Source organism: Rutilus rutilus, assembly GCF_951802725.1.
Source record: "Rutilus rutilus genome assembly, chromosome: 4".
NCBI classification, from domain to species: Eukaryota; Metazoa; Chordata; class Actinopteri; order Cypriniformes; family Leuciscidae; genus Rutilus; species Rutilus rutilus.
In genome coordinates, this window is record NC_140212.1 from 42,126,666 (window position 1) to 42,139,550 (window position 12,885).

At 37.4% G+C, this 12,885-nt stretch overlaps 1 protein-coding gene across 4 annotated transcripts; it reads left to right on the top strand.

The window, feature by feature from the left end:
• Positions 1-87: 87 nt before the first annotated feature.
• On the top strand, positions 88-12,078 carry LOC311290042 (uncharacterized protein). Of its 4 annotated transcripts, XM_084408337.1 has the most exons (4): positions 131-334; positions 5,652-5,785; positions 6,084-6,313; positions 9,052-12,078. In XM_084408337.1, the coding sequence occupies exons 3-4, from the start codon at positions 6,133-6,135 to the stop codon at positions 9,696-9,698; spliced, it is 828 nt and encodes a 275-aa protein (XP_084264463.1). In that variant the 5' UTR covers positions 131-334; positions 5,652-5,785; positions 6,084-6,132; the 3' UTR covers positions 9,699-12,078. The 4 variants fall into 4 exon arrangements, with proteins under 4 accessions (XP_084264462.1, XP_084264465.1, XP_084264463.1 ...); XM_084408336.1 differs by lacking the exon at positions 5,652-5,785 and having other exon boundaries at positions 88-334; XM_084408339.1 differs by lacking the exon at positions 5,652-5,785 and having other exon boundaries at positions 88-155.
• Positions 12,079-12,885: the final 807 nt, after the last annotated feature.

The following is a 12,885-nucleotide window of genomic DNA, read 5'->3' on the forward strand; positions in this document are numbered from 1 at the left end:
TGTTATTAAATGTATTTCACCAGTACATTCAACTCAGAATTTTGTCATAATTTTTTAGCAGCAGCATCTGAACAGGACTTTTATTTTGGTCTTGTTGTGTGATGTCATAAGGCTGCGCCACGCTCCTACATCTGTTGTGATTCGGCTGAAGAAAGGTTTGTTTTAAGAATTGTGATAGTGTTTAACCTGATAGAAGCAGTTCAAAAGTCTTCAAAGTTTTACAACGGACGCCGATTGAATTATTTGTTATTAAATGTACCATTTCATTGCTTTATCTAACATTTATCAACGTTGTGTGAGCAAAGTAACAAAAGATTCATGAGTGACATTAAAGGTAAGTCTCATTTCGCTCCTTATAGCTTGAATCAGTTTATCATTAACACGAATTCAGTCACTGGCAAACAAACTGAGCTTTTTGAAAATCAGAGTCATTTGAACCAATTGACTTGCAACAAATGATTAAGTTATTCGAAGTGCTCTATTTCAATTTCTACAAATCATTAAATAGCTACTTAAACTGCCTAAGATATATAGTGTCTATACAATTTGAGTTCTTTTATTAGTTTGTAGTGTTAGTTTCAAGTGTGTGTGTGTGTGTGTGTGTGTGTGTGTGTTTTTTTTTGTGTCTAATCAGGGGCCGTATTCACAAAACATCTTAAGGCAAAAAGTAGCTCCTAACTTGCCGATTTAGGAGAAACTCTTAAAAATAATGCGTGTGTCAGTCCTAATTTTAGCTCTGAGAGGGCCGGTCAGGGATAATAGCCTCGGGCCTGCAGCACTGAGCCCAAAACCACACTGCGTTTACACTGTTGGGCCTGAAGCTCTGCAGCGCTTCACTAAAACACACCTCTCTGGAACGTCACACAAACCCTACATTTCACCAACAAATGACAAAGAAATCACTGGAAACTAGCGAGATCGTAAAACAAACATGATAATAATGTCAGTTTGTTGACATTTTTGTTTTATAAAAGATATAAAACCCAAGCATCAATGTTTTACTACATTTTTACACTAATAAGTAATACATTGATCATAATGAATTAATTAGTGTCAAGATTGCACATTAGTCACACAGAAATAAAGTGGTATTTATCATTATTTCACAAAAGGAGAACACACGTACTTATTCAGTCACGTCTGTTTCTGTTTATTTGTCGTCACAGGACAGTATATTTACCTCACATATAGAAAGAATGATAATTTCTAAAAATGTTCCACCAAAAATACGACCTGAGGAGTTTTAGCACTCTCTTCAGGGGCCCGCTTTTGGACCAAGGTATCCGGCGGGCACAAAATACCCTGGCCGTTGGCTCCGACGAGGCCCGCTCAAGCCCTGGAAGTGACAGTGGAAACACTTGCAGCCGCTTTTAGCCCGACAGTGGAAACTAATGTGGCAATAGCCTTGGGTGTTGAAACTTTTCTTCATAAATGCTACATATTTTATTCATAGATTTTAATCTATGATAAAACAGCTAAAATAAATATTTTATAAATAAATAATGTCCGATTACCTGTGGCAGTTGTTTTCACGAGTTCACACAACAAATGATCAAGTGTACCCATTAATCCCATGTACCCTTTAAAGGTTGTATCAGTGATTATCAGAGACCCTAGGAGACCCCCCAAAACCCCAGAGTCTGGAGCCCCAACTTGGCTTGGCTCTCGAGATACACCCGGTTAAACTTCCACCTTTGACAAGGCATAACTCGGGAGCCAAGCCGACTTAAGGCTCCGGATTCCCGGCCTGGGGGGCCCACTAGGAGGCCCCCCTAAGCCCAGAGTATGGAGCCCTAACTCGGCTTGGCTCCCGAGATACACCCGGTCAAACTTCCAGCTTAACTCCAGCTACAACTCCAGTCAAGCCGACTTAAGGCTCCAGACCACCGGCCACTAACACCTACCCATCCCACCCAGGGCTCTAATCAAACATTAGCAAAAGGATTTTTTTTAATACTTCTCTGTCACTGAATAAATATATTGATGTTTTACTTCTTTAAAATCAATCATTTTTATATTTTGTGAATCAATGATGATGTGGGCTTATCTGGAACACATGTGGGCTTAAATGGTGCCAAAGTACCAATTAAGCCCATGCCAGACTTCTGACTTTATTCCTAAAATATCTTAATTTTATATTCTAAAATGTACATCAACTAGGGGTGGGCGGTATGACCAAAATTCTGTTTCACGGTATGACTAATTTTATTTCACGGTAACGATATATTTCACGATATAGTTATTTATATCTGCAGTTATTCTCGCAAAATCGACAAAAAGGGCTTTGTATAATAAATAAACCCAAATACCTTAGAAATGAAAAGGTACTTAACTTTGTTTGAATTTTCTTTTTCTTTTATTTGGTAAATTATTTCTTTGGTAAACTATTTTAATAGCTAAATATAGTAAACAAAACACTCATAAACTTTTAGATGAACTGCCCCCAACTGATTGATATTAAATACAACTCATAGGTGCAATTAAACTTTAGATAAAGTGTTGCTGAATAATTTTTCAATCTCATGTTATTGCTTTACTTCATCAATCAGTTTATAATATCTGAATATTTTATATTGAACTATTCTATTCATAATAAATGAGTTACTTCCTTTTAATTTGGTAGGATATTAGTAAATACTAGTTATGTTTAAATGTTTTCCCGGTACATTATTTGCCATGTCTGCTTATTATACTGCGTTTTAAAGGGCTTGTTTTGCTCTTTTTGTGATATCTGGCAACCCGTCACCTAAAGCTTTAATCAAGAGAGGTTCAGAAGTGTCAAGTTCATCAAGTTCATAAGTGACTAGGAGAACAGCAGTATGAAAACCGAACAGCAGCTACTGTTAGTGTTGACTAAGTAGTGTAAATTATACACACCTTGTAACTGCGTCATTATTTTACATAGCTCGTTGAAAACCGACACACCGCGCGTCTTTTGCATCAGTAAAATGCGATCAGAATTTTTCAGTGACAAGTTATAATCGCGCATTAAATCGAAGCTAGATTTTATCAGCTGTTTCAGTGGCCAATTGTTTGGAGTTAGAAATATATAACTCGCGCTGCATATTTAGTAATTTTGCCTCAGATACAGGATTATACATTCACTTTAACAAGCAGGTTGTTCATTACCACGGCAACCGCTCGTGTGTCATAGCCTAATGAATGCGAGTTTCGTGTTTAAAAAGTAACTATACATAAGAGACAGAAAGATGCAGATAACTTTACATTATTTAAGATTATTTCTATTTGTTACGATATTGATATATGAACTGTTGTCAAGTAAGCTTCATGCTTTCCTCGTTGCGATCGTGCACTCCTCTAAACTGTAGCCTACGGGTGCCGCACTGCTCTAGTTGACTGCTGCGCCTTTCTCCCCGAAAATATCACGTTAACAACAACCCTTTAGAAAACGTAATTCCTTTGTGGATCCTCTTGATCTGCTTTCTTCATGTTTCTTTGACAAATCTCAGTGTCTCAGTCTGACACACGCTGCATGTGCGTTAACCACGCCCACTTATTAACATGTCGCGGTATACACGGAATGAAAAAATCTGTTACGGTTGACATTTTCTACCGCGGTAACGATATATACCGTCATACCGCCGAGCCCTAACATCAACTAATTAATACATTTTTAAATGAGAGAGAAATCTTGCATTTTAACAAATAATATTTCTTATAAACTGTCAATATCTATGAAAAAAACCTAGGCTTAGATTTTGGTGGGATAATAGGTACACTTACCCTAGACTTCTCAATACTCAAATTGATGCTTCCTCGTCTCTTCGCTCCTCTGTCCTCCAGCCTGTGACCCGGAAACCGATCAAGCTCAGCCATCTTGAAGGACAAGTATAAATCTCAATTCTCTAATTGCACCGCGAGGAGGCGAGGATCGAGGAGTGAGGAGCTTTCAGAGAAGTCATGAGCGAAGATGCACGGGTGTTTCCTATGTGGAAGTCTTTCATATGGAGAAACCTGACGCACATATAAATTCTCCTACCCCTTCACATCCATCACAATATTAATTTATGCTTTACCTTTGCCGTTTAAATAAACCATATATGATGCAAATATCAACTGGGAATCTTGCTTTATCTTTAATATTTATTTATTTATTTATTAAATAACCAAACATAAGGGCAGATCCTTTGACCGCTGCTGATGACGCTATGAAGTGACGCTCGAGTGATCAAGAATATTTCAATATACAAATAAGCTTTACTTCGATTCCTCCGTCCTCATTTTCCAAATTTTCCTTGCAGCCTTCCCTCGGGTCCTAAAGGGAGCTGAGACCTGAGGAAAGGAAACGAGGAAACACAAATTCTCCCCTGTATCCCTGGCCGAGAGTGAGGAGTCAGGCTGGTGGAGGGATGCAGAAAACTGTCGAGGTAACTAGGCGAGTCGGCTGTGTATATACACCTCTCGAGATGATTAGATAGACCGTTTGAATGTGCTCCTCCCGAACTTTCTTTATAAAACATAATTTGTCGCTTGAAGTCTGCAATCTCTTGAGATACAATGTAAGAGTCTGACAATTTGCTAATCATATACTAGTTTAATTAGTGACGCTTAACCTACATTTTAAAACCTTTATTTGAATAAAAATATTGAAAAAAATCTACATGTATATCACTTTTAGCTTAGACCACAGCCTTACCTCCTAAATAACTAATGAGCAACAACAACATGTTTCAAATAGAAATGTTTTATTTCAAATTACAAATTAGGCCTATGCAAGAAGGAATATAGCCTACACAAAAAGTCCTGTAAAATTAAACGAATAAATGGGCCTAATAATATAAATAAAAATTATATAAACAAAAATATACCTGAAAGTTTTAAAAGTAAATTAACTATTAGGCCAGAAATTTGATAAGTGAACTTTTGCGTAACGCGCACGATTAAAATTTAAATGGGCTTATATCCATTGTACACACAAACTGCTGTAAAATTAAACGAATAAAGGGGCCTAATAATATAAATAAAATGTATATAAACAAAAATATAAAAAAAATATACAAACGTTTTAAAAGTAAATTAACTAGGCCTATTAGGCCAAAATTCTTATAACTGAACTTTTGCGCAGCAAAAATCGGGAAACCGATGCTCCGTCCTTCTAAAAATGCCGCTCTGCGCTCTGTCCAAGATCCACCCGCTCGCTCCTGCTCCACTCTGCTCACATGCTCTGCAACAAAATATTTTTAAAATCTTAATAATGATAATGCAACATGATACCTCGTTCTACAATATTCTCAAACTGAGAATTACAGAGACTGAGGTCTTCCTAGTTCAGTCCATCAGAGGCTTGTAGGCTAGAGTCCTCCTCAGCCATTAAACGCTAGAATGAGACGGTCTAGTAAGAGCGCATGGCAACGTCACACATGTTCCCGCCCCAGCGGTCATGGCACGAAAATACTATTAACTTTGTATTACAAATCTTTATATTGACTGGCTTTTTGTGAAAGCACTGCAGTGAATGACAGCCATCTGCGGTCTTCCAGTGGCTTACATTATTGGCAGTTTAGTGTCAGTCATTAATTCACAGCAAAACAAAGGATAACATCTATGCTTTCATGTTCGAAAACATTATTTACTCAGCACAGACTCATTTTCTGTCTTTTTTATTTTCATGAATTTAAATGTGTGCAAAGGATTGTGGGTGATTTAAGGCCAGGAAGGATACGTCTGATGCGTCCATCAAAACAGGCTGCATGAAGAATGTGAAACAAAGGCCAACTTCCAAGAATCCTTCAAATTGAGATGGCCTTCAGTGACGTCTGATGACGTGAGAATCACCGTCTATCACTGACAGAGACCTCTCCCCATCGGCCAATCACTGTGGTCATAGTTAGTAAGCGTGTACGAGGTCAGCAGCTTTAGTAGTTTTAATAGAAAACCCTTAACTAAGAACTTTTACTGCCATTTAGGAGAACTCTTAGTGGTAAGATAAAATGTTTTATGAATACGGCCCCATTAACTCTCTCAGTAGTGAACTGAACTACTGAACTAGATCTGATTGAGACGCACTCAGAGATTTAGTTTTGAGTGTTTTTCTTTCTGTTAATTATTCTCATCTTAAACAGGACAGAGCATCCAACCACACAGGAAAACTCGAGATCCATGTGACACACTATGATACAGATGGCGTTTTTTAAAGAGGAGCGTGAAGAAGTGAAGATTGAAGAAACATTCAAAGTAAAACATGAAGATACTGAGGAACAAACAAAGATGCCGTTTATTAAAGAGGAGAGTGAAGAAGTGAAGATTGAAGAAACATTCAGCGTGAAACAAGAAGAAACTGAGGAACAAACAGGTCGGTTTCATTCTCAAAGCTGAACTCAGTTGTCCAGCTCTTCAGAAATTAATAATGTTCATTTAATATTTTGTATTTTAAGGGGAATTTTACTAAATATCCCCTAAATGTTTAGTAAATATACTACATATTTACCTTTAAATCATGCACCATTTATCATCTGCAATACCAAGGTGTAACCACTAGATGGATGTATAGCCTTATATGTAGAGTTGTCAAAACTACCAACTTCGGTACTGAAATTAAAAAAATTGTGACATTACCAGTATTTCCCTCTAGCAACGGAAACACCTCTGATTGGACATTGTGTTGACGCACTTAACGTATATGTCTGTGATTGGCTACAATGACATCTTTGACACGCTTCATCGAGCGCTTGCACAGATACACCCAGGAGCACTTGAAAGTGGCGTCTATCAGCGGATCTGCTGATAGACGCCTGATTTTAAACGCAACCTCATTTAGGGTTTTTCCTTTGTGTTTTATATAATGACCACTAGAGGGTGCTCTAGGCATGTTTTCCTTGATTGCTTTTCCCTGAAGAGAAATACTGTAGAAAACGAAAGTAAAAGTGACGCACGTTGGTTGTGTTTTACTGTGGAATGAGAGTAGTGTGGGGTGCCCCCTTAATATAATGGTTGGGGAAACACTGGTCTGTTACATAGATTTAGTCAGCTGCTTTGCCAGTCTAATAATATTATTTATTATCAACATTGGTTTCAAAAATGCCACAATCGCTGTTAACTGTCTATGATGCAGAATTGTCTGTCACTAATTTACTTTGGTCTGAGCGCTGTCATGTTTCGGCTTACATTCAACTTTGTTTGTTTTGAGTGCCAGTTGTAATGCAAGACTGTGTGATGATGAAATTATTTGTATTGAGGATTTTATTATTTTGGTTAGTACTTTCAAACGCGCTGTGCTCATTGCTTGTTAAATTTCTAATCAAAGGTAACTTTTGGGGTACTATAGAAAGGGACTCAGTAAGCTAGGCTGATATTAGGCTGAGTTTACTTTTCCCCGACGAGGGAATAGGGGTGAGAGGGCCAAGGTTCAAGAGTCAAGGTTCAGTACTGTATTCTCACCTGGGGGAGACAAAAAACACACCCCTAATGGGCCTATCAAGGTGAATGTGACTGTGAAGAACTACAAGAAATAATGTGAGGAGACCAAAAGAATGGTGTTTGTTTGTATTTAATTTAATAATAATCAAAGTCAAAGGCAGATTATTGAGCACACTGATCTAAACATGGAGACTTGAGGGTCACACACCTTTTGTGTCATTTCTGCAAACAGATCTTTTTCAACACTGCTGTAAACATTCTTAAACTGTGACATTCATCACGCTACAGTGTAAACTTTCGTATTACTTTTGTGAAACTTGTGCAAAAAAAGCAGAGGAATCTGATGAAGCTTGATACTTTGTTTATCGAGTTCAAAAGTGACGACATTCAAATGTATGTGGCTTTTAAGCAAAACACCGACCAGAGTTTGAGTGCTGTAACTGCTTGAATGTCCTTAAATTTCCTAAATGTAAATGAGAGTAAGACTGAGGAAATTGTGTTCGGGTCTCTAGCTGTTTCTGGCAACACATACCAAGTGTTGGGTAACCTGGCCTCATATGTCAAGCCCTCTGTCAAACATTTGGGCGTTGTTTTTGATTCTGCTTTGACCTTTGATGAGCTATGGAAGCTTGTTTCCGCCACAAAAAAAAAAAAAAAAAAAGATAATTGCGACTTTTTATCTCACAATTGCGAGTTTACATCTCGCAATTCTGACTTTATTTCTCAGAATTGCGAGATATAAAGTCAGAATTGCGTGAAATAACGTCACAATTGCGTGTTATAAAGTCAGAATTCTGACTTTTTTTCTCGCAATTGCGACTTTATATAACGCAATTCTGACTTTATATCTCAGAATTCTGACTTTATATCACGCAATTGGGAGATATAAAGTCAGAGTTGCATGATATAAAGTCGCAATTGCGTGTTATAAAGTCAGAATTGTGAGATATAAAGTCAGAGTTGCATGATATAAAGTCGCAATTGCGTGTTATAAAGTCAGAATTGTGAGATATAAACTATTCTAAGGTAAAAAAAAAAAAAAAAAAAAACCTTTTTTCCCCCTTAGAATTGGACTTTATATCTCACAATTCTGAGAAAAGATGTCAGAATTGCGAGATATAAACTCGTAATTATGTGTTATAAAGTCAGAATTGCGTGATATAAAGTCAGAATTCTGAGATATAAAGTCGCAATTGCGAGAAAAAAAGTCAGAATTCTGACTTTATATCTCAGAATTCTGACTTTATTTCACGCAATTCTGACTTTATATCTCGCAATTCTGAGAAATAAAGTCAGAATTGCGAGATGTAAACTCGCAATTGTGAGATAAAAAGTCGCAATTATCTTTTAAAATGTTTTATTCAGTGGCGGAAACAAGCTTCCATAATGAGCAGGTAAATGCACAAGTTAAATCTAGTTTCTTTCAGCTAAGACTCCTCACTAAGGTTACGAGCTTTTTAACATTTGCTGAGTTTGAGAGAGTTATACATGCTTTTATTGATTGGCAGAACGTATGCAAAACACTGGCACCCGCCATGTAAACGTACAGTGGATTGCGTATAGGATCTAGCATACATGTTATTAGTTTTGATGTTTTACTTGTCTAAATGTTTTGATGTCTGTTGCTTTGTGGCATTAAACTGGGATTAACTTTTATGTCTTTTTACGCTTTAGACCTGGTGCCTTCGAAAGAGGAGAGTCAAGATCTGAATGAAATGAAAGAGAAAGATCAGTTCAAGACACTTCACGATGTCATAACTGAAGAAAAATATTTTAGTAGCTCTCAGACTGAAAAAACGTCCTCACAAAAAAGGGCTCAAAAGACAGGGACTATGGGTAATTTCACCTGCCATCTGTGTGGACTAAGATTCAATAAGCCTGGAAAGCTTGAAGCCCACATGAGAGTTCACACTGGGAGGAAGCTTTACCCCTGTCAACAGTGTGGATTAATTTTCAATCAACAAGGAAACCTCAAAGTCCACATGAGAGTTCACACTGGAGAGAAGCCTTACACCTGCTCTCAGTGTGGAAAGAGTTTCAATCGAAATGGAAACCTTAAAAACCACATGAGAATTCACACTGAAGAGAGACCTTACACCTGCCAACAGTGTGGAGCGAGTTTCATTCAGAAAAAAAATCTTAATTACCACATGAGAATTCACACTGGAGAGAAGCCTTTTACCTGCACATTGTGTGGAAACAGTTTCAGACAAAAAGGAAACCTCAATAAACACATGAGAGTTCACACTGGAGAGAAGCCTTTCACATGCCCCGGTGTGGAAAGAGTTTCAATCAAGACGGGAACCTTAAAGTCCACATGAGAATTCATTCTGGGGAGAAGTAGAATAAATACAAATAAAAATGTGTACATTTCTAAAGTTGTTTAGATGTAAAACTGAGTTAGAAGCTGTACATAAGCCCTTGATGTATGTGCGTTAGTGGGTATGCAAACGCAAGTACAGTAGGTAGTCAACCAGAATGCCTATTACTGCAGCAGCAAAAATAAACCAGTCGCATTTAAAAGTAATTTGTGAAATGACCGCCAGGTGGTGCAATGGGGTATTGTGCAAAACTGCAGCAATTGCCGCATTTTGAAATGTAAGTGGGGTTAATGTTGATTAACAGTAAGGATGAAATACTACAACTATGATAAACAGAATAGAAAAAATTTTTAGAACAGAAAAATAGAATCAAAAGTTAAAAATAGAGACGACAACAATATAGCCAGGCCCCTGGGCACAATGTCTTGTAGGGCAACACAATCAAGCTTTTGAATTTTTGGTTACTATTGGCTGGTAACACCTCTAGCGAGCAACAAGCTGGCATATGCAAGCACATAGTGCCTCACCTTTACCAATCCAGTTCTATGAAACAAATTCTTCCATAATTCACACACACACACCCATTTATGTTTCCTTCCAGTCTGTCTCTCTCCTCCTCTCCTGTCCTCTTCTCCTCGGCTCTCCAGGGGCTGCCACGCTTTGTCTCTCTCCCCCTCTTCCTGTGATGAAAAGGATGCAAACAGTATAGGTCAACTTGTCAAAAACCTGAAAGAATCTGATATCTTAACTCAAGTTTCTTCCCCAAATGTTTTTTTTTTTTTACTCTTCTTTCTACTCTCTCTTCTTTATACAAAAAAAAAAAATCTGCATTTATGCACTTTATTATTCAAGGCACTTTGTTTGATGATTAAATGATAGTGAAATGGTAGTAGACACATTACAAGATGATGTAAGTATTCTATAATATTGGTTGCTTACAAATTATAATTGCTGGTGTATGACCTGTCCAACTATTGACAAATCTACTACATGTAAGTTGCTTTGGATAAAAGCGTCTCCTCCTCTCCTCAGGGGCTGTCTGTCTGTCTGTCTCTCTCTCCACTCCTCTCTCCGGCTGCCCTTAAAAAGACTTCTTCCTGGATCTCCTGTTAGCAAACTCAGTTACAATGTCATCAAAATCCAAGTCCATGACCAGCTGAGATTCAGTGGCCATCAGTGACTGAGGTGCTTTTGTGTTTGTGTTGTTCTGAGTTCATTTTTAATTCTTGCCATTTGTGAAAAAGATCTTTCTCCTTCAGAGTTTGTAACCGGCAGTGTCAAAAAAAAATTATGTAGGGCTACAAACACATTGGGGAAAGTTGATTGCAGACCATGTTTCAAGAGCACCTGCAGCAGCTTTTGAGGGGATTTGTAGATAGCTTTTTTGCTCATCTCAGAATCCAGATTTGAGTTTATTCATCATTAATGAAAAGACATGCCGTGTACACCAACTGTAATCAGAAAAACATATTTTGAAAATACCTGCAGTGTTCTGCCAGCATCTCTGTCTTTAACGGTTTTGAAAAACAATATCAACATCATTACCTTTCAAGTTGAACTTCACCGGAGCTCCCCAATTCACATGTTCTTGCTTGTAGAACAAAATTACTGCACTGTCTTGCTCTGGCAAGTCATCAGTAACATTAATAGTCAGAGTCAGACTTGGGTTCTCCTCATTTTAACAGCAGATCTCTTGAACAAAAAGCCGACTAGCCTTCTTTGGACATGGTTCGGTTTTCCATACTGGACAAATGCAAGAGCAGTACAAATGAATGAACTGTTCACCCTGCTGAGGAAAACAACTTTGACAGTTCAACTTTTTGTTTCACCATAAAAATGATGTGGTTTATACAATTGAGAAGTGGTTAGCTTTAAGGTAGGTTACTTTTTCTAAAAGAGAATCATGAACAATTATGACAAGTAAGGTTTCCACCAATCTGCTGAGTGCAAAATGTAATTTCAAACCCTGGGTACTATTGACTGACATACTTTGATCTTTTTTAAAACCTACCAGTTGTAGAATCTCTGAAGAATCAGGACCTTGGCCCAAGGGAAGTTCCTTCAACTGCATTTTGCGACATCCCTGGGTGTTCTTCTACAATGGACTCTAGAGAAGACCTTAAACGAATGTGGTATTGATGTAACTTTCACTGCAATAAATAGTAACCAATTTGTTCAATTAGATGGCAGCGACTTCAGAAATGAATGTCCAATATTCAATGTCAAAAACTGATGTGACTCAAACATACATTTTTGGATGATAAAAATGTTGCATTGCATTAGCAAAATTAATATTTACCTATCAATACAAAGACTTGCATGCACTGTTTGCACATCAGTTGAGAACTCTCCCTGGCAGATCGGGCATACCTATAAATACATGAAACTGAGGAACTGGTTACAGTGAAGTAAACTTTTAAACTGCATCAAAGTTAATTAGTAATTATGCATTAAAAGTCTCAGCCTATGATAAACAATGCAAAGAAAATTGAATGTCACATTTTTTGATATAAGCAGCTCTAAATTGATTTGATGACTTTACGCAACTTACAGGAGTAAGAGTGTACATATTTTTTTAGACATTTTCCTGCATAACTGTTCGGGGAGACTGATGTACCATTATTTAAATGAGCTTTTTCACATAGTGCTATTATTTAGGTTAGGTATAATCTATATTCCTAAGGAGCACAAAAAAAACTAAATAATGAACTGTGGTTTAAGTGCTTTACACTTCAAGTCAGACAGTCTGATCGGTTATTGAGTAGATAGCACGTAATTAATGTAGTCAAGGAAGTAGCTACACAAGACTAACCCCTAATTATTCATCCTCTGTATGATTTTCAGTGTCATCAACATCTTCCTCATCACTAATGATGCCAACATTATGGCATAATCATACCAACATGATGGCAGTTCTGTCTTTTTTTTGTCTTGAGTGGAGAAAATAATATTTATACATAAATATTATTCAGCTCATTAGTAGAGGTTCTATGATCTGAACTGGGTACATCAACTTTGCAACCTGGATTTGAAAACGTACTCGGTTACTAACGTAACCTCGGTTCTCTCTAGAGAGGGAACGAGTATTGCGTAAGCTAGCTTACGCTGCGGGAAAGTCTCCTTTCATGAGATACTGAAGCCAAAAATTATCCTAATTTTTTAAAACTTGTCAACGCAGTGCGGCAGC

Bases quoted from the DNA above. Each gene is read 5' to 3' on its own strand.
- LOC311290042 (XM_084408336.1), top strand. From the start codon at position 6,133: ATGATACAGATGGCGTTTTTTAAAGAGGAGCGTGAAGAAGTGAAGATT. The intron at 6,314-9,051 runs GTCGGTTTCATT...TTTACGCTTTAG, and splicing joins AGAAACTGAGGAACAAACAG to ACCTGGTGCCTTCGAAAGAG.